Here is a 19,789-nt window from a genome sequence, read left to right on the forward strand (position 1 = left end):
TCTTAATGAAATGGTAATTTTGATTGTAATTTGTAATACGAATATCCTCCGGCACGCTAATACTAATAAAACAAGGGCAATAGTAAACGTGCATAGTCTATAATTGTTATTTGTTCAATGTTTCCATCCAAGTTTATGGCTAACTTAATCAAAATAATAAGAACGAAGTCTTCTTCTGACGTAAATATGAACTTTCGAACATGATTTTCAATTCAACCTCTTATTGTTGCAAGTCGAATTTTATAGTTAAATTATAGCCCAGATCGAAGTACATGCAATGCTACGTGCAATGCTATGGCACATCAACTAATTGTAAAGATGGCAGGACACTAATAATTTGTAGAAGATTTAATTATAAATATCAAATTAATTTCAGGTGCCATATTTTTTGTTAGCGTGCGGTAAATGATACGGACAATAAAAATATTTCGAGTAGAATAAGTTTATTTACACGATTAACGTCAAAATTCGACAGCGTTTACTCTGTACATGACAGCATGTATGCCTACGACGCAAGCTTTACATAATTATACGGAGGGTGTACAATTATGTACATTAACACCTTCCGAGTTCATTCACTCTTAAATAATACATACGATACTCGACAATTTGTGAAGTTTCCTAATAATGCACAGGGTTGTAATATGAATGTTTGATCATTCAACACAGCTTCCTGGTAGAAGGTGTGCGAGATCAAGAAGTCTAATTCATTCATACGCAAGTATTGATTTGATAACGTTGATTATTATAAACATTTCATACCACAATCAATGCCGTAATATTTTGCATATTGTTAACATCGCCTTGCAGGTTTCCAGTACGAGTCAATTTACTTACAATTAAGAAAACTTTATTCAAATCATTGCATTCGTCTTAAATTTTACAAAAAAATCCAATCATATGCAAAGTTTAGGTAGCATGCATTTTTAACATCAGCGCTACAAATATTTGGGAAACTATTGTTTCAGTTATATAGTTTCAGTTACCTAACCGATTGGTCAGTGTTAGCTGAAGTTGTATTATATATTGTCTAACAGCTTACCATTAGAATGGAATAGATGCAATTTTTCTAACTTCTTCATCGTGTTGAATGACGTTCCTCATTGCTGATATTTAAAAAAAAGTAAAAAATCCTTCATAATCTACTATTTCACGCGTTGAACCAATACTGTGCAAGGTTGAAGCAAGTGCGTGACAAACATAATTTGTTCAAACGAGATTATGTCAAATTCATTGCAATTTTTAATTATCTCTAGATCTCAAAGCCAGTCGTAAAATAAGAGCTGCATTACTGTTTCTTTAGTATAAACATGCAAAAATGTCGTTAATATTACGTTAAGAAAGCTACGAATAAGTGAGATCAAAGGCTCGGCACAGTCCCACGGAAGGAACTTTTACTACAATTCGTTCCAAACATGAGCTACGAATGCCGGAGTTAACAATTTAATTAATAAAAATGCTGTATTTTGAGACGAAGTTCACTAAAGTCAAGTATCAATTTCGAGGGATGAATTTTCTATGTCAAACAATTCGCTACATGAAATTATTTGGTTCACTTCATGAATCAAATCTGTCCAGTAAATATTTGGGGGCGACGACGCAACATTTCCCATCGCCATCACAGTTCAGTGCTAACTTCTTCTCTTCCTGCCAATTGGATTATATTTTTACCTTGGAACGATGTCAACGTTTCTGCTGATTGGCGTCCGTTGACGTAAGAAGTATTACCGTTCGGCGATGTTAGTGAGGATTTATTATTTGTTGTTGATACAGGAGAGAAACTCCCGCTCAATTTAGCTACCATATTTCCGACATGGCCGTTCTTATTTACAATGTTATTCACGAGCATCCCATTATTGGTATTAGGGTAGCTATAGCGAGAGGTCGAGTTTGAACGCTGCAAAGAGTGCGAGCGAATAATGCTACCATTTTCATTGTTGTTACTCGCATTTCCGCCGTAGTTACTAATCGGCCTTCCATTACTATTGAAACTCCCATTCATGGTGGGATATTCAACAATTGTCTCATGCACGTTAAGAGGATGATTAGTAAATGAATTATCAGATATATTTGTGGTACTTCCACGGGTTGTTTTTCTAACGTCGTGTAACGGGTTTTCACTAATCGGCACTCGAGTTGCTCGATATCCATCCTTGTCAGTTATCTGCGTTAAAATTGAACCCTGTGCGTAGTAATCATTGGGGATGCCTCCGTGTACGCTATGTGGTCGCGTTCTCAGGTTCGGTTTCCTAGGTGGCAACATAGGTTTGTTATTTACATCAGACCTCGAGCCCGTAGTGATGCTCGACGTAAGCGAGCTCAGTAAGCTGTCTGATGAAAGCTGCTGGCTGCTGCCGTCACTGCCAAGATGGTCTGACTTGCCGCTATCGTGGGAAGCGAATGAGGAATTGTTGTGCCCTGAATCCAAAGAATACGGCGATGGCTCGTCTTCCTCCATTATCGTTGTTGATGTCTGAAATATAAGTGGTTAATGAAAACATTTGAAATTAGGTAGTTGGAATAAATTCCACAGTAATTAAACATTCCTTTCTCACTGTTAGATAAGGTTTAGGGCACAATTAATCAACTCAAGTTTGATTACGGACAGTTTGAGATAAAAAGTCTTTCCATTCTAAGTTCTGGCCCACCGACGCTACATTAATCGATTTGGCATGGTAATTAGGTCTTCTCTCTGAAGTATATGCATAAAGAGTTAATGTCATTTATAAAATAATAGCTGCATTCTATTATAAATGACACCGGAGCCCCTCTCGAAGTCTTCAGTTCAGGTAGTACTGAATTGCTCATCACTGGATTCAGATTTAATTACCGATATCGATGCGGTGACTTGGGCCCGAACCCTGAAGAAGTTACGAAGAGAATTGTTTGGTGTTGCCATTGAAATTTAAACAGCAGAAAATGAAACATGCAATTGAAGCGCATACGTGCTGCTCTATTTACCATGCAGGGTGACTGTAAAATTAAATGTTTTGAAGTGCATGCCGTCACGTAGAACGTCAGGTGAAAGTAAACCTTCAGTTTGTCGTGCTGAAGAAACCATATCGAATTTGAGTCAAAGTCCTTTCGTCGAAAGAAGTGAACACAAAAATAAAATTAGCTGTCAAGTCAACTTGAACACACTTATAATGACATACTTCTTCAATTCATACTTCAAAATTTTTGTTGTTGCATACAACAATATCGGCGCATGATGGCACTTAATTCAATTTCCATCTCATTCACATCAAAATAACAGAAAAGCTTATGAAGAACCAACACTATTCGCCGAACCAAACATTCATCCATGTTGACAAAATATAAAGCTTGCACTTTTTTATGCGCAAGGAGAATTTACATTTAAACCTTTGACTTTACTCTCCGTACATCTCCTGCAGCGGTTGTGTATCGGCGTGACGGCTGCCGGGGCCATGCTTCAGCATGCCTGACCAGCACACACTTTATTTTACATGCGCTTGCGTGCTAAACTTTCTTGGATATTCGTTCCCGTCCTAGAATATACATATTTTAAATCTTAGTTTATTAAACCATTGTTCAGAACTGAAGAACCCACAAAAATTCTTTAAATGGCTAACTTCCTAACTGTCCAATACTATATTTTCAATAAATATCAAATAAATCTGCAGTAAAAGAAAACCCAATTAAATTCCTTCAATGGCAGAACGCGGGCGACATCTCTACATTTCTTTGAACTTACTGAAGAGCACTCTTGATCTTTGGACTTACTGTAGAGCACTCTTGATCTTTGCACTTAGTGAAGAGCACTCGTGATCTTTGAACTTACTGAAGATCACTCGTGATCTTTTGACTTACTGAAGTGCACTCTTGATCTTTGGACTTACTGAAGAGCGCTCTTGATCAAAGGTCCAAGAATGAGCTCGAGGCTGCCAGCGCTGGCGTGATGTCCAACACCGCTGCTGGTGCTGCCACTGCTACTGCTGCTCGAACTCGTCGGACCGTCACTCCTCTGTTGAAATGTCACGACTCTCACGCACGCATCTCAAGTCTCACACAACGCCCAGCAAAAGTTGTGTTATTAACCCTCTACCGCCTGACATGAGTAACCGGAGCAATATCGTCACAAGCCTACTTCCCAAAAAGGATACGTTCTAGTGAGCGCAAGATGACTTGCGCTGATGGTTGCCGCCACGTACGACAACTTTAAAATGTTCTTTATTCCGTACAAACGTCCTCAGGCTGCTACACTCAATAGTTTATGTATAATTTAAGTTGAAAGTTATGTTCCCGGAGAGTGGCATACGGCGGTAGAGGGTTAAATCCAAAGTAAATGTCACGACTCTCACGCACGCATCTCAAGTCCGACACACCGCGGCATTAGCTGCAAAAGCTGCTGAATAATTCTTTTAAAAGTCGAATCACTCCATGCCGGCGTCGCTCTAACAACCTTTACTTTTTTGCAAACGATTTGCATATAAGCATCTTTTTCGTATGAAATCAATTCATAACTTCTCCAACACGTCAAAATTTGAATTTTGTCTTCTAATTTCACTCAAAACTGTCGGTTTGGTTTGTCATTTATCTGCGAGTTTTTATCGTAGTATTTTGTTGAATTTAGTCAGTTGATGCCAATGCATAAGCAACCAGCGGTTCCAATGATATGCTTCTAGCTATAAAAATGAAAGCAGGGTGCAGAGTGAATAACTAATAACCTAAATCTAGAATGAGTGCATAAATTTGGCTAGCTAAAAAACTATCATAATTTTATTTTAAACGAAACGAGCAATGAATAATTTTTCCAGTTAATGGATTCATGCTTGAATGAAAAAAGAATGCAAAACGAAAAATACACCTTGAACGAATTCCAACGGAGAAAAAAAAATTGGACAAAAAATGCAATGAGTGTGCAGTGCACTTACACCAAGGATTTCAGTTGTGCAACACAGAGAGTGACAGTATGACGTTACAGATGAGGCACTAAGTTAAGTAACTAGCAAAAGCGAAGCAATACTCACTTGGCGACTTAACGTAGAACGCCCAGAAGCTCCACGGCCTACTGAGTTATTCCACACTCTGCTGTTATGACTTGGCTCCTTGTTAGTCTCCCTATGCATCTGCGGTCCACAGTTAACTGGCGACCGCCAATCATTATTCGAAGATAGAGCGTGAGCAAAGTTAGATCGCCCAAGCTGATGATAGTCGCCTAAGTTAAGAGTGTTTAGAGGGGTTTGTCCTTGTGTCCATGTACTGAGAGTCGAGTCCTGTGTAAATCGTTTATTGTTTTCTGAAGAAAAAGTGCGAGCGTCTTTGTAGGCGGATGCGTCACAAGAAATTGAAAGCTTTGAGGTAGAATCAGCCAGACTAGTGCAAGCAGGACCAACTGAACCAGAATAAGCTTTTACAGCATTATTATGAGGGAAACCATTAGAAATGTTACGATTGGAATCCAAAGCAGGAAGACCAATGGTATTGTGATTAGATGAGGCGAGATTTGGAGATGCGGTTGATCTTAATGCGTTTTCACGATTGATATTACTGGTGAAATGGGTGTTAGCATAAGCAGGACCGTACGATTGAACGATGTGAGTGGTTGAATCATTATTTAGTACAGATGAAATAACCGAACTTCTTGGTAAGGGAACTGGCGCTGGAGAACAAGAGTTGCTAGCTGCCCGCTCTGAGTCGTGATAACGTATGAGGATGTTGGTAGAATGTTGTGTGTAGTGGTCGACATTTGAGTAAAAGTTCGGAGTCTTCGAGTGTAGATTATTGAGCTTGTAATTGTTGTGCTCTGAATTTATGTATTGATTGCTAATGTCTTGACCAGTGTCGTGACTTTCATCGAGTGTCGAATCACATCCAGAAGGATTAGATGAATTACAAAGATCCGAAGAAGTGTGAGTATTGAAAAATGCTTCAGCACGAACGCTGTTGCAAGGATTATAGAAAACGTGGTCGTTGTCACGGTCATTTGGAGGCGGAGAAGAGGATGAGGGAGATGAAGTACTCAAGTCGGAGGTTTGAATGAGGTTGGGTTTAGGGGAGGCCGCAATGAGAGGAGACTCGGCTGAGGTACTCACGCTGGAGCCTCCAATGCTTATGCCTGAAGTCACTGAAGATTGGGGACTCGGTTGCGGTCTGAAAATATAAACAATATTCATTGTTTTCCTGAAAAAATGGCATTGATATTAAAATATCAAATTTTTGCTAATAGCTAGCAACCCTTATAAACGACCTCTTCAGGGATTCATGGCACAATATTTGTTGGGCACATTTTCGACTAAGTTACTTAAATCATATTTAATATCTAGACAAGGCTATGGATAAACAGCGTTTTATAATTTAAGCATACATTTCCTAAAGAATTAACTAAGGTCAGGTCTAAGGAAAATTTTCAGTTATTTTCTGTAATTAATAACTCACTTGTTTATTGAGCTACCCCGAGTGCCGCGCTCTAGCGTCGATGGTTTGAGGTAAGGCGCACTTGAAGGTATAAAATTAGTCCGGCTTTGAGAATCATTTGGGTTGCTATTGCCATAGCCATTTCCAACATACTGCTTGTCTCCGTTAATATTATCAGGGTTGCAGGGACGACGAGGATTTGATATGCTGGGATGAGAAGGGGGAGACGGGGAACAGTTTATATCGCTGCTGAAGCTGTTGCTGCTGCTAGAGTCAGGTCCGTGGTATGTTGTGTAGCTCGTATTATCGTTCAGGAATCCGTTGCTCGTGACGATATGCTTCACACTTGGGCTGCTGTTAACCACCGGCTTGTGGTGGCTGAAAACAAACATTAAAAAACTTATTTTGCGTCTCCAATTCCTTGCGTTACGGCAAGTGATGGATGAGAGTGAGTATCAAATCACCGATTTCGCATATCATTCCAGAAGTTATGGGCAGTGAAAATTAACCTATTTTCCATATGAACCGAAAAATCATTGCTGTTTTCGCTCATTTCAAAATGCATAAATGAAAAAAAACTTATCTACAAGCAATATATACAACATGAAAATCCATATTTTACTAACTTGAAATTTGTCATGTGATGCGAGTTGCCATCCACTCGACTCAGCCCATGGGGGTTGTGGATGTACCCTGGGAAGTTGAGTGCTGACCGACCATCGTAGGGAAGAGAGGCAGGCTTTTGGGGTTCGTACTGTACGAGTGGTGGCACGGAAACCGGGGGAGGAGGTGGAGTAGAAGATTCACCACTGAAAACGAGATATTTTAGTATCTACATTTCATAATAACTAAAAAAATTAAATGAAATAAACTTCCAAGTTGAAATAAATTGAGATATATGAACTTCAACGAAATTCGCGAAATTCGCAGGGCACCAAAGCCATAGAAAGGCTGTGTTTTTAGTTTAACCTTTCGTATTTCTCCGAAAAATTCTCTTGCATCTAACCAGCTTCTAAGAAAATTCTTAGAATTTTCATCAATTTAATTTTTTCGAGCAAAAGGAAGGCTTAAAGTAACCTAATTGTTTTCTTATTTTGTCATCGGAGTTGATACAAATCAATGTGATGCAAACCCGTCCCATCATTCGAAAAAATATCATGCATCTATTTTAAAGGAAAAATACAGCAAAATCAACACATCATAATTAGTTTGAGAAACTAGGAATGAATGAAAGTCATCAGAAATTAGATGTCAGCATAAAAGTGTGCTGCCACATGCTCGTCGAAACTCGCTCAAGTACACGTAGCGGCTGATTTCTCGTCTGTAATTGGTGGCTTAAGCTTTAAAAGCCGTCAGTGGCGATACAATCGCATGATTATGGATATATTAACTTTGATATAAACATCTTAACCTCTAAAGTCTAAACTCTACGCGGAGTTACGCCCACCTCGGAGCCACACGAGGATAAGCTCCGTGGGCGAGCGTGACTGGGCGCATGTCTTCTGGCGGGTCACCACGCGACTGCCCTTCCACTTTGCGCTCTTCTGATGCGCTTTTGTTTTTTCTGCGGCTGGTGCTGTTGTGGTGATGGGGCTTCTAGGAAGTAAGATTTGGATATTATGGTTAAAAACGAGAGGCTAACAGTGAGAGTGAAGAAATTAAGCATGTAGAATAGGTTTAGTGGACACTTGAAACGTTTCTCTATACTGACATATTGATCTAAAATTTTACACAATTAATAAAAAAATGGATGCTTTGCAAACATCATCTTCCAATTTTCTACTAACTTTAGTTGAATCCTGAAAAGATGGCGGCGGCGATTCTCCGTCCGGAGGCGCCAGTTTTCGATCGCTCGAATTGCTGCAATAAAACGGGGGCGTAAGGATTAATCACGTGAAATGATGCTTTTCTTGCACGTCATTCAAACATACCTCCCAAAGACAGTGAGGCGAGATCAATCACGTGAAATGATGCTTTTCTTGTACGTCACTCAGACATACCTCCCAAAGACAGTGAGGCGAGATTTGGTTAAGTAATGGAGAGAAATAAAAATATGATCATGAACCCGAAAAATGTTAGACTTCGTTTTTAGGCTTTGAAGTCATCACAAACATCGCACAAAAAGTGGTTTCTACTGTCCTTACCATTGTGTTAAAATTTGCAACAATAAATTTCAACTTCACACATAACCTGTAAAATCCTATCGTGCGAGTCTCACCTTTTAGATCGTCTGGGACTTTTGTTCTTCTTGCCATTTCCGGTCGAAGCAAATTTAGTTTTGATATTCGTAGCAGTCTCGACCCTAGTGTAAGGAATATCTCTCAGCTCTGCTTCAGTAAGCCCACTGGTATCTTTTAAACCGTAGTCGATGTGCTGACGTATCTCTGTTGGATATCTGCTGTTCTTTGCCTCACTCGGTGAGCGGGACCTCGAACTGTAAAATAAGGGTGTGTTAGCTAAAAAAATATAGAGTGTTGAAAAATAACCTATGTTCATTATAAATCAAAGGCACACATTTTATTTCAACGCCATGAACGAGTACCAGTTAGATTCTGTTTTGTCAGTTGCATTTCTAAACCTTTTCTTAGTTTGCACTGAATACAAAACTTTCCTGCAATAATGACAAAGAATGGCCCAAGAGAAAGAAAGAAGCAACTACTACCGTTTTCTATCAAGAAGAGTTATGACACCAATCAGTAAAAATGAATCGGCTTCGTCAATTGGATACACCAGCGCAACAGATGAATGTTAACCTCACTTGTATTTCCTACGTCGGCCTAATATTCAATAGTTCATAGATAGAAGTGAACACCCAGCTGTGCTTCGTGTCGTTACCTAACACTTAATTATTTTTTGTAAAACTTTAAGTCTACCTTGTTTACGGTGCCAATTATAGATTTAACTGATATCAGGAGCAGCAACTGGAATACACCTGACCTGTCTGCGTGTGCTTAACTTTCAAAGAATACAGGGGGACTTAACGATTACCTTTTCACTTACACTGATTTCAGTGGAAATAGATTGCGGACCAAAGCAGGCACTCGCCTCTATTTCATGTGCTTGCGCTTGCCGGACTTGTGTTATGAGGACCAAAGCGGACACCTAACACCTGTGTTCTTGTGTCTGCGTTTGCCGGAATAGTTGTGAGGACCAAAATGGACACCCACCTGTGTTTCCTGCGTCTGCGATTACCGGAGTCGTATTGCGCAGACAAAATCGAATACTTACCTGTGTTTTCTGTGTCTGCGTTTGCCGTAGTAGTTATGAGGACCAAAGTGGACATCCAGCTGTGTTTCCTGTGTCTGCGATTATCGGAGTCATNAGAAAAGAAACCTAGTAATAGAACAGCTAAAGCCCAACAATAAAGAGTCTAAGAATGTCTAGGGGCCTACAGGCTTCTACGTGGATAATGATAAGTCTAGCAACTCAACGTCTACACCTGTCTCTTATACACATCTAGATGTGTATAAGAGACAGATATTCATCACTATAAACGAAAAACGCGACTGGGGAAAATACAATCAGAAATGCCGTTTGCTCTACCTTCTGTGTCCTCTGGAGTCAATGGAAGATTGCGAGTCAACGCTGGACGTGCGACGGCTCATGCGAGACTCGGCCGTGACTGCGGCAGCGGCTGATCGGACGCTCCTCGGACTCTCGGTTCGGTTACCGGGACCTCGGGACTCTGAGCGCGACTCTGTCCTGTTTACAGGTTTGTTCTCATCCAGTTTTGCTCGATTTATGGGAGGGACTGAAGAGGAAGAAGAGGCTTGCTGAGGAGCAGATCTGATGCTTCGAGGAGATGAAGGTCCTCGGCCATTGAGAGTCATCGATGAGCTTCGGTACACGTTTGAAGTCGTACTGGAAAAGAAGGGTTATGTTTCATTGGTTATATTGGGACTCCCTTAATAATGTTACAAAATTACGTAGTAAATGAGAGGTGATGCTGCGGTCCATTCTCGTTCATAATTCAACAATTTTGAGTGAAGCTTCGCAAACAAGCATTGATTATTTGTGTTAATATGGAAAAAAGTTCATGGAAAGCTGTAATTGGTTAATTGTTTTCGAGTGAGTGAAGTGTGGACTGAAATTCTTTTTAACTTCAAGACAATAGAAAAAGCGAAACTGAAAATTGCAAATTTTTCCCACTAGTGCCCGAGCAGGGTCTTGAGCAAATTTTAAATTGACATCGAAAAGAACTATTGATATTCTAGGACGATTCAAATCGAACTTTCATGAAGCAATTTCGTATGTTTCTAAAGAATTGATGCCACCACTACATTTCAAAACGCACATAACGGCGGACATTCACGAGAGGTAAAACGACATAAACGGAATCCAAACAAGTTACTCACGATGGTGCGACATGTGAAGACGAAGTCGTCGGTAGTCGGGGTTCAATTTTAGGGTCAGCATCTTCAATACGGGGAGCTGAAAAGAAAGAAAGATAGAAAGCTATCAACCATTCTATCGCTATATAATGAACCCTGATGGCAAATAAGAATAGAACTATCATGTAGTGCGTTTACTTATAAACATATACTTTCGTGAATAGGCGTGTTTAAATTTACAGTATGCATTTGAACACGTTTTGTACTAATCAAATTTTGCTTGAATAGGCATATGTGTTCCGCGGTATGATGATGGAAGTGTACAAAAAAATAATAAACTAAATCTGTAGGGGCACTCCACAAGAATGCCCAGAATAAGCCCACGAAATTATTTAGAGGATGTAAAAAGATTTGTTTTAAATGCAATGCAATCATTTCATTTTCATACCTTTAGTGATGATCCAGCACCGAAATGCTTCTAAGCAGCGTGGAAGTAAATGAAAATATTTTCGTGTAAATATATAGAAAAAAGTTGCAAATGAATTTAAATAGTTCAACAAATAAGTTTTCATGGCAAGAATTTGTTGCCGTCATTATGCATTCAAATATAAACAATACAGGAATTTTTAGGCAAGTCAAGAAGTAATTTGAGAAAGAGCAATTGCGCTCACCTATGGCGATTTTGAACAAAAATGAACAAAGTTGTTGACCTCAGAGCGAATCACCGCTGACATTAATTTCAAATATAATTGTGTAGTCTTCTTAGCTACGTAATTAAGTAATAATTTGAAGAAGGTACTGAGTTAGTATGATTTTCTTCTCAAAGTAGTACTTCGCAAACTAGCAATTTTAGGAAGGTACTGACGAAAAAAAAATATAACTCAGTACTCACTGCAGTGAGTGACAGAGAGCGCATTTTCTCGTCGACGAAAACTTGAGGTCACGGACAGACGGACAGACAGACGGATATGGCGAGCACAATAGTGCATTTTTTCCATAAATGAGAAAATGCGCTAATAATATTTAATTAGAGTAGGACTGAATGGAAATACTCACTGTCCACAGCGCCCTCCACGACACGCCTCTGGTAGCGGCGTGAAGGAGTTCTGGACACCTCAGGCTGCTGTCTGCAGGAGCTACGAGCTTCCTGCATCACTTCCTTCTCGGTCCTGCCGCTGAAATAACAGAGAATGAGTTACAGTTGCAGACTGAAAAGAGACTGTTACAGAAAGAAAATATAGAGAATGAGTTGCAGTTGCAGACTGAAAAGAGACCTGTCTCTTATACACATCTAGATGTGTATAAGAGACAGGCCGTACGTGTTCTCCGAGTTCTGAAAACACAGCACGCTCAAAAAGTGTAACAATGTTTGCAAACTAACACGATAAAATTAGCCCTTCGTGTTCTCAGAGTTCTGAAAACACAGACACGCTCAAATAGTGTAACAATGTTTGCAAACTTACACGATACAGTTAGCCGTACGAGATAATAAAAACAGAAATAGTTAGCCGGTCTGAATACACAAAACCGCTCAAATAGTGCAGCGATGTTTGCCAACTTACACGTTATCTTTTAGTGCGCACATGAATAGAATCTGAGCACTAATATATGGATGTGTAATGATGCAAAGACCATTTCTGTAAGGTTGTTAGTTACAAATTAGAAGACGTCAAAAGGAAAGCGTTCTTACGAGACTATACCGTGCGTTAGGTCAGTCGTCAAGAATCCATTGAAAGCTTCTAATTGCCTATCTTCAAAATAATCATTTGTCGAATCTGGAATAACACGACAATGAAATTTTGATTTGATAAGCATTGAATTAATCTTCACCTGTATCTAAATTTTGATCCCAGCGAGAAGACGGCTTGAGGTCCCGAGCCAGCGCTCTGCGTGAGGCGGAAGAAAGCATGATGCTCCACGCAGCACTGCCAGAGGTGCTTACACGCAGCACGCGATGGCGTCTCAAAGCCGTACGTGTTCTCCGAGTTCTGAAAACACAGACACTCTCAAAAAGTGTAACAATGTTTGCAAACTGGCTCGATACAGTTATCCGTACGAAAAAAAAAACACAAATAATTAGCCGGTCTGAAAACCCAAACACGCTAAAAAAGTGTAACAATGTTTGCAAACTTGCACGATACAGTGAGCCGTACGAAAAAGAACACAAATAATTAGCCGGTCTGATAACACAAAACCGCTCAAATAGTGCAGTGATGTTTGTCAACTTACACGTTATCGTTTAGTGCGCAAATGAATAGAATCTGAGCACTAATATACGGATGTGTAATGACGCAAAGAATTTTTCCATTAGACCATTTCCAAGATTTGTTCTTGACAAACTAACTGATAGAAATGAATAAGAAGCAGTTTTCTCTGATTTTTATGCGATTTGATGAACATTCACATATTCTAGGTACCGGATATGTAAACTGCATGAATCGTTTTAAATATTGGCATAAAAATTCATATTAAAAGAAGCAAATTGTATCAAAAATATGTATAGAAACACTCGCAGGGCTCTGAAGAAATAAATGAAATAAACCATCAAATACTTACATTTTTATCGCGAACTCTGAGCATGAAGAATCGGCCTCTGAAGTAAACTTTCGAGATGCGAGGCCTGCAAGATACAGAGATGATATTGCACAATCTCAGGAATAATTATTCAAGTAATTGGGCATTCGTCAAGCTACCGAACTTTCAACGGCAACACCTGATATAGTATTATATATGCACATTTTACAAGCCCCCAAAACGCTCTTGCCATTATAGAAGATGCATATATATAGATACGCAATAAAATTAATGAACGGGATTTGACCGATGCTTGTAAAATAAACGCACATTTTACAAGTCTCCAAAACTCACTTGATGTGTCTCAGAGAATGTATAGATACACAGTAAAATTACTCAATGGGATTTGACTAATACTCACCAAAAGTAATTGCCAACTTTAGTTTTATTCCTGAGGACGATTGCTCCAGACGGGGTGAGTCCAAGAAAATATTCAATGTTGTCTTCACCCTGTAAACGACAGAATTAATTAAATAATTAGTAAATGAATTAACAACAAGCAATTAATGGCAATTAGTAGACAAATTATTATATTACATCGGTGAATTAAAAAAGATGTTACGAAAATTCACCACATTTTGAGTGATAAATTTATCAATGAAAATAAGATTTTTTTTCTAGGAAATTTCTTTGCTTTTATTAATACGGCGTCACCAAAAAATACTTTGCTGTGCGCGTACATGCTGATACAGAAGTAAATTCGACCCTCATCATATATTATTTCGAGCGCATTGCAACCCGGGGGCGATGACTGTTACGGACTTATGAACTAATATAAAATTATGTTGGTAATAGTAAACTGAAAATTCTTTCAATATCCTTGTCATCCATTCAGGGCACGAAACTTTTTTTTTTTTTGCAACACTCCAAAATACTGGGCAACACACCTAACTATTGCAACCTTATTGATTTTTGAAAAAAATTTCAAACCCCATCCAATAGCTTGAATGAAAATATGATATTTTTGATTGGAGAACTTTGCTCTAGAAAAAATGGAAGAATAAAATGTGCTGCATTCAATTTCCATCAGCTAATTACGCATCCATTCATCACAAGGTGCTTTACGGTCAAATATTCTACTCAGTACTCACTGCAGTGAGTGACAGAGAGCGCATTTTCTCGTCGACGAAAACGCAAAGTCACATACGGACAGACGGACGGACGGACATGGCGAGCACAATACTGCATTTTTTTCATAAATTAGAAAAAGCGTTAAAAATATAACTAGCTCTAGAAAAAATGGAAGAATAAAGTGTGCTGCAAGTTCCATCAGCTATAATTACGCATCCATTCACCGCAAGGAGCGGTACGATCAAATATTCTACTGGATGTAGGACTCTGTATGCTTTACAGAAATTATGCTGTAGCATAAATAGAAAAAAGTCAAAACAAATAAGATGGCGCAGCAATACTGGTGGTGGCCGCAAAGACGTGGAACTAGTTTATGGTGCGAGAGGTCATCTGGTTAATGATAGGAAGAACGAAGCCTACGGCATGGCGTTCAGCTGGAAAATAAAACTTGAGCTCATTTGCTCTAAACCGAAAAAAATGACTCTAGCAGCGAGCCCACGCCGTGTGATGACCTGTCAATTAACTTGGGCCCGAAATGGTTCTTTCAAAACTAGTGCTAACTTAAGACAATGGAGGCATGCAACGTGTAGGTAAAATTCTAAGCTTGAATTGAAAAACTAACATGAATCGGGTAAACAACATACATAAATTTTTGGCCACTTCCACAAACAAGTTAAAGCTACTGTAATCAGAGAACAAGGCTCTTTAAATACAGTTACTGCCGCTTGAAGTAAAACAATTGAAGGAATGCTCTAGAAACTGTGAGACAATAATAGCGCTAATTAGCAAAGTACTAGAGGTTCTAGCCATCTCCTTCAGAAAGAACACATAAAAAGACAAAGAAATTTGTTTTTTGAACTAGTATTGGCCGACCGAAAAGTTTTTTTTACCAGTAAAAACGTCTTTGATTTTTAGCTGTTAACCTTTGAAAGAAAAGAAACCTAGTAATAGAACAGCTAAAGCCCAACAATAAAGAGTCTAAGAAAGTCTAGGGGCCTACAGGCTTCTACGTGGATAATGATAAGTCTAGCAACTCAACGTCTACACCAAGTAACAACGAAAATTGACCGTTCGAGACAAAACTTCCCTAGACGAATTAAAGACATCTGCTTTAAAAAAAAGTATTATAAAAATAAGATGAAGAATGAAAAAGCAAATGACTGAGTACTGATCCGACGAGTACTATCATAATATTTGCGCGAACATTTACACACGACACTGTAGTACATAAAATAAGTTATAACACTATTTCGAAGAGAATAAGTGACAGTAACCAACGAAATACTGCTAGTCACCTGTACCAACTGGATTCCAAATGAAGGAGCAAGCAAATAATGTTCGATGATTCATGTTTATTTCATGCAATGTGCATTACTGAATGCTAAGTATGGCCATGCCTTTATGGCAAGGTAATTGTTATTCCATCGATTAGTCGAGCCCAAGCTTGGCGGCGAGGGTCCAATTCGGTCCTTTTCTCGACAGCCCCGCGGACTTGCGGTCTTCTCCCCTTAATCAAAGTGACCGCAGGAATGCTAAACCCGTTTTGCCACAAGACTAACATTACGAAATTTACCAACGTCGCCCAAGCATCAGAACTGATTGTCTTCCAGAAGCTTGTATCTCTGTCAGAAATAGCTAAGTTGGAGAAATGTTGTTCTTAGACTGAAAAGATGACTTACTACGAGAAAAATATATTTGCAATACTAAACCGTAAAAAATCAGGTATCGAGTCCAGTAAAAATGGAGTTAAAAAAGTATCATAAAATTTCGTTTCAAGAAAAATTAAATAAAAAACTTATAAAAAACAAAAATTTCAAATGAATATTTAAATTTGAAAAAGTACAGGTCATTTATCTTGCTGGAAACGTTCAGCGCATGGAACATCTGAGCATTATGGATGGGACATAGATGCATTTTTCATGAGGTACTTAATGAAGGCATTTAAAAGATATTATATCTGATGGAAATCGGTCTTGATCTACGAAGAAAAGAAAAAAAAGGTAAAAGAAGAAAAAAGATATAAAGTTCTGCATCTGATACAAGTCAAGAGCAGTCACCTGAGCGTTCAGAGGTCGCATATCTCGAGCCAGATCTAAATTACAAGTATTAGTTAAATCCTGCCAGGCCGGTGCTTAGCTTCGCAAGGTGAATATTTTGAAGGCCTAGCAACAAGGCATAAAATTTAGGACCGAAGCTCTTCCATCACACGCAAGAAGAAGAAGAGCTTGAAGAAATAGATTAATCACAATGAGTAAAGGGTTATTAACAGCTCTATTATCCCATTAGATGAAGAGTATATGGAGAGAAAAACTCAACAGAAAATATGCCTGCAAAATTTGCCCAAAAACACAGTCGAGGAGATTTTAATATTTATTCAAAAATTGTTTGTATGTTCTGTAAATGAATAGTCAAATAACATTAAAAACGGAGAAAACATAAGAAAACTTTTTAACGATGATATGAATAGATAACAAGGCTTGATTCTAATGTTTAGGTTATGATGGAAGCATCGCAGTTACTTCTCAAAAATCATTGGAGCGAGCCATGCTTCTTCCAAGAGAGTCCTTGAAATGTTTACATCTTTTATACATTATTGGAACCCCTAGTCTATTTTTCCATAACAAAATCTCAGTCATAATGTTTTGCCTAAAGCATAGCTCGTCAAAAACTCTTCATTAAATTTTACAAGTCAAAGACCGTTATCACAAATCCAAATTGCTTTTCCAGTGACCGATATATTCAGATTTTTTTTGTATTACAACGTGGTCTTGACATTAAGCTGCAAGTATTTTAAGACAAACTTTGCATGCTTCGCTATCAAGGAGCGTGATTTGTGAAGAGCCCCGGCAAGTTCAGCACTCCCACGCGCGACACAACTATTTTTGATGCAATTTTTTCAGACGACACGGAAGCTCAGCAGAGATGCCCGCTCCTCCAGCTTCTTCGGACTCGGGAATGGAATCGAAGCGTCACAAACTCTCGACTTTACACGACTAGTTGACAGCGAGATGAGGCGCTCAGTGTGATAACAGCCACGTGCATTATATGTGACGGAGAGCAAAGAATTGAAAAGGCCCAGGGTCGAACTTCGTTTTTTACATCGAGAGACTTTGAGGTTGTAATTTATTCGTAGAACGCAATTGTAGTTTGATATGCATTATTTGAAAATGGATTACTGTGCATGACATTCAATGAATATTTTGAACGTTCTCGGTTCCCTGTAGCAATACTTAATTCAGAATAATAGAGATTGAGTAGGGCATGAAATCGCCAAGGGTTTGCTTGTTTTTCCGACATAATAAGCAGCCTAGACCACAGAAAATAATTAAAACTCTTCGCTATAAGTAAAATAAATTGGGACTTTCAATCACAAAAAGTACTTCCACAATATTGGAAAACGCGATTATTACTCAAAACAACACACCAATAATTTTTAGAGCAAAATTCTTCTTTAAATTAGCCATATTTATTAAAGCAACGTCACCATGCATGAGGGGTTGCGTGACTGAGAGAATGAAACGCTCGTTCTAGCTGTCATTTTTTGTGGCGGCACCATCGATCAGCGACGTGGTAGAGGATAGAGACAGAAACAACGTCATGGCCAACATTGCCTCTTCCAAGTCCGCCTACAAACTGAAACTCGTTCCCTTGTCAAGATCAAATGATCTATCGAGCTACAACGTACTTGGAAATTCGTCCAAAATATCGAGAATGCATGCAAGTATTTGTTTAAGGTTGTCGCAGCGAGCGCCATCAGAGTGCGCCGGTAGCTTCTGAATTCATTTTTGCCAACAAGAATTAAATAGATATTCACGATATTTCTAGCCAAAAGGCAATATATATATATATATATATATAAAGTAATATACTGTATAATCATAATGGTTAGCACTTTGGACGCTGAATGCAATAATCCGAGTTCGAGTTTCGGAAGAACAAGGGAAGATTTTTTTTCGAAATTGTCTGCAATATTTAGTGGATTGCATTTTTTTACTGATGACGATCAATATGTGATGATGAAAATTATCGAGCAAATAAGAGAAAAAAGTTTCCAACAAATATTCATCACAAATGCAGGTATATCACGAGATAATCATGGCTTACATTCTACAAATGTTCGTCAATGATTCATTTCATAAAACAAATAAAACGACTACAAATTTTGTCTAAACAGTTATATACATTGTAATGTATGAATATAAAACTTTGCACAGCGTTCTTCATTTCTGGAAGCTTGAGTGCTACGAGTCGTACTAATCATTGCAAATAAGGAGGAAATAATTCATTGATAAAAAGAAGACAAATATTAAGCGAAAGCGCTCCATTTTACGCTTGGTCAACGAAGCGGCAAATCAAATAATAAAGTAAACATCAGGAAAAGAAAAACAAATAACGGGAATGTATTTCGGATGGATGAGCGTAATTTACAAAATTTAGTAATTTTAAACATTAGGGTACTGAGAACTTCAACATAAAATTGCAGGTAATTAGAACATAAGCATCAAAACATAGCTTGAATTTCAACGCCCCGAAATTATATTTAATTAAGAATGGGATATCGCAAAAGATAGTTAATCAGTTAATATCGTAATACGATAATTAGACTTCATAGCTAATCTGCAAGAACTAAATAATGTTCTGAATACAACAGAGGGGAAAAAAATTGCTACTAATTCGATGCGTTGGTAATATAATTTAATTATATTCGACAAATTATTCTACAAGTCATTAGTATTCATTCATTAATAGTTATTTGAAGGGCGGTAGAAAAATGTTCTGAATAAAACAGAGGGAAAATACATTTCTAATAATTCGGTGCGTTGGTAACATAATTTAATTATATTCGACAAATTATTCTTCAAGTCATTAGTAGTTATTTGAAGGGAGGTTATAAGGAAACTTACTAGCACGGGATGCAAGTCGACGCCATACATCTCCAGCCACTTGACCTTCTCCAGGTAGTTGAGTTCTGCTTTGGCCGGCACTTGCCCTCTGAAAACAAACGAGTATTACGTGAACATGTGAATAAAAATTTGTTTGTTTTTATGGATTGAAAACCGTTGATTGAAACGTGATATGCAAGAGGATAAACTAGTTTCAGTACAGTAAGCACTAGTAAGCTGGATAAAAGGGTGATTATTTGCATTCGATCAGCCTAGGAGTGAATATTCTAATCACGTTTATTTTAATAAATTTTTAAAGTTCTGAAATTGAAATATGTATTACCGTGAACGTCACACGCATAACCGCGACACATGAAAAATCACAAGGCTTTAAGTACTAGAAAGTGAGTTAAAAAACGAAGAAATAACAATCAAAATGGAGATGCAAGCAAACAGTGCATACTTGCAACTTTGAAGCAATTTTAGAATAAAATTTTCACTTCACAAAAATTAAGAATTCTTTGATTGTCTACATAGCAAAATAACCTGGAA

At 38.3% G+C, this 19,789-nt stretch overlaps 1 protein-coding gene across 1 annotated transcript in view; it reads right to left on the reverse strand.

The window, feature by feature from the left end:
- Window positions 1-430: 430 nt before the first annotated feature.
- LOC108678847 (putative uncharacterized protein DDB_G0282133) overlaps window positions 431-19,789 on the reverse strand; it is a 57,274-nt gene continuing 37,915 nt past the window's right edge. Inside the window, exons 7-20 of the mRNA XM_018167340.1 lie at window positions 19,259-19,346; window positions 13,645-13,733; window positions 13,266-13,329; window positions 12,540-12,697; window positions 11,766-11,884; window positions 10,734-10,809; window positions 9,922-10,239; window positions 8,597-8,812; window positions 8,166-8,238; window positions 7,826-7,974; window positions 7,005-7,187; window positions 6,400-6,756; window positions 4,992-6,114; window positions 431-2,473 (exon numbers count right to left, since the gene is read on the reverse strand). Of these exons, the coding sequence (XP_018022829.1) occupies window positions 1,619-2,473; window positions 4,992-6,114; window positions 6,400-6,756; window positions 7,005-7,187; window positions 7,826-7,974; window positions 8,166-8,238; window positions 8,597-8,812; window positions 9,922-10,239; window positions 10,734-10,809; window positions 11,766-11,884; window positions 12,540-12,697; window positions 13,266-13,329; window positions 13,645-13,733; window positions 19,259-19,346 (3,868 nt within the window). The 3' untranslated portion in view covers window positions 431-1,618. The remainder of the gene's footprint in view (window positions 2,474-4,991; window positions 6,115-6,399; window positions 6,757-7,004; window positions 7,188-7,825; window positions 7,975-8,165; window positions 8,239-8,596; window positions 8,813-9,921; window positions 10,240-10,733; window positions 10,810-11,765; window positions 11,885-12,539; window positions 12,698-13,265; window positions 13,330-13,644; window positions 13,734-19,258; window positions 19,347-19,789) is intronic.

Source organism: Hyalella azteca, unplaced genomic scaffold (genome assembly GCF_000764305.2).
Source record: "Hyalella azteca isolate HAZT.00-mixed unplaced genomic scaffold, Hazt_2.0.2 contig15208, whole genome shotgun sequence".
NCBI lineage: Eukaryota > Metazoa > Arthropoda > Malacostraca > Amphipoda > Hyalellidae > Hyalella > Hyalella azteca.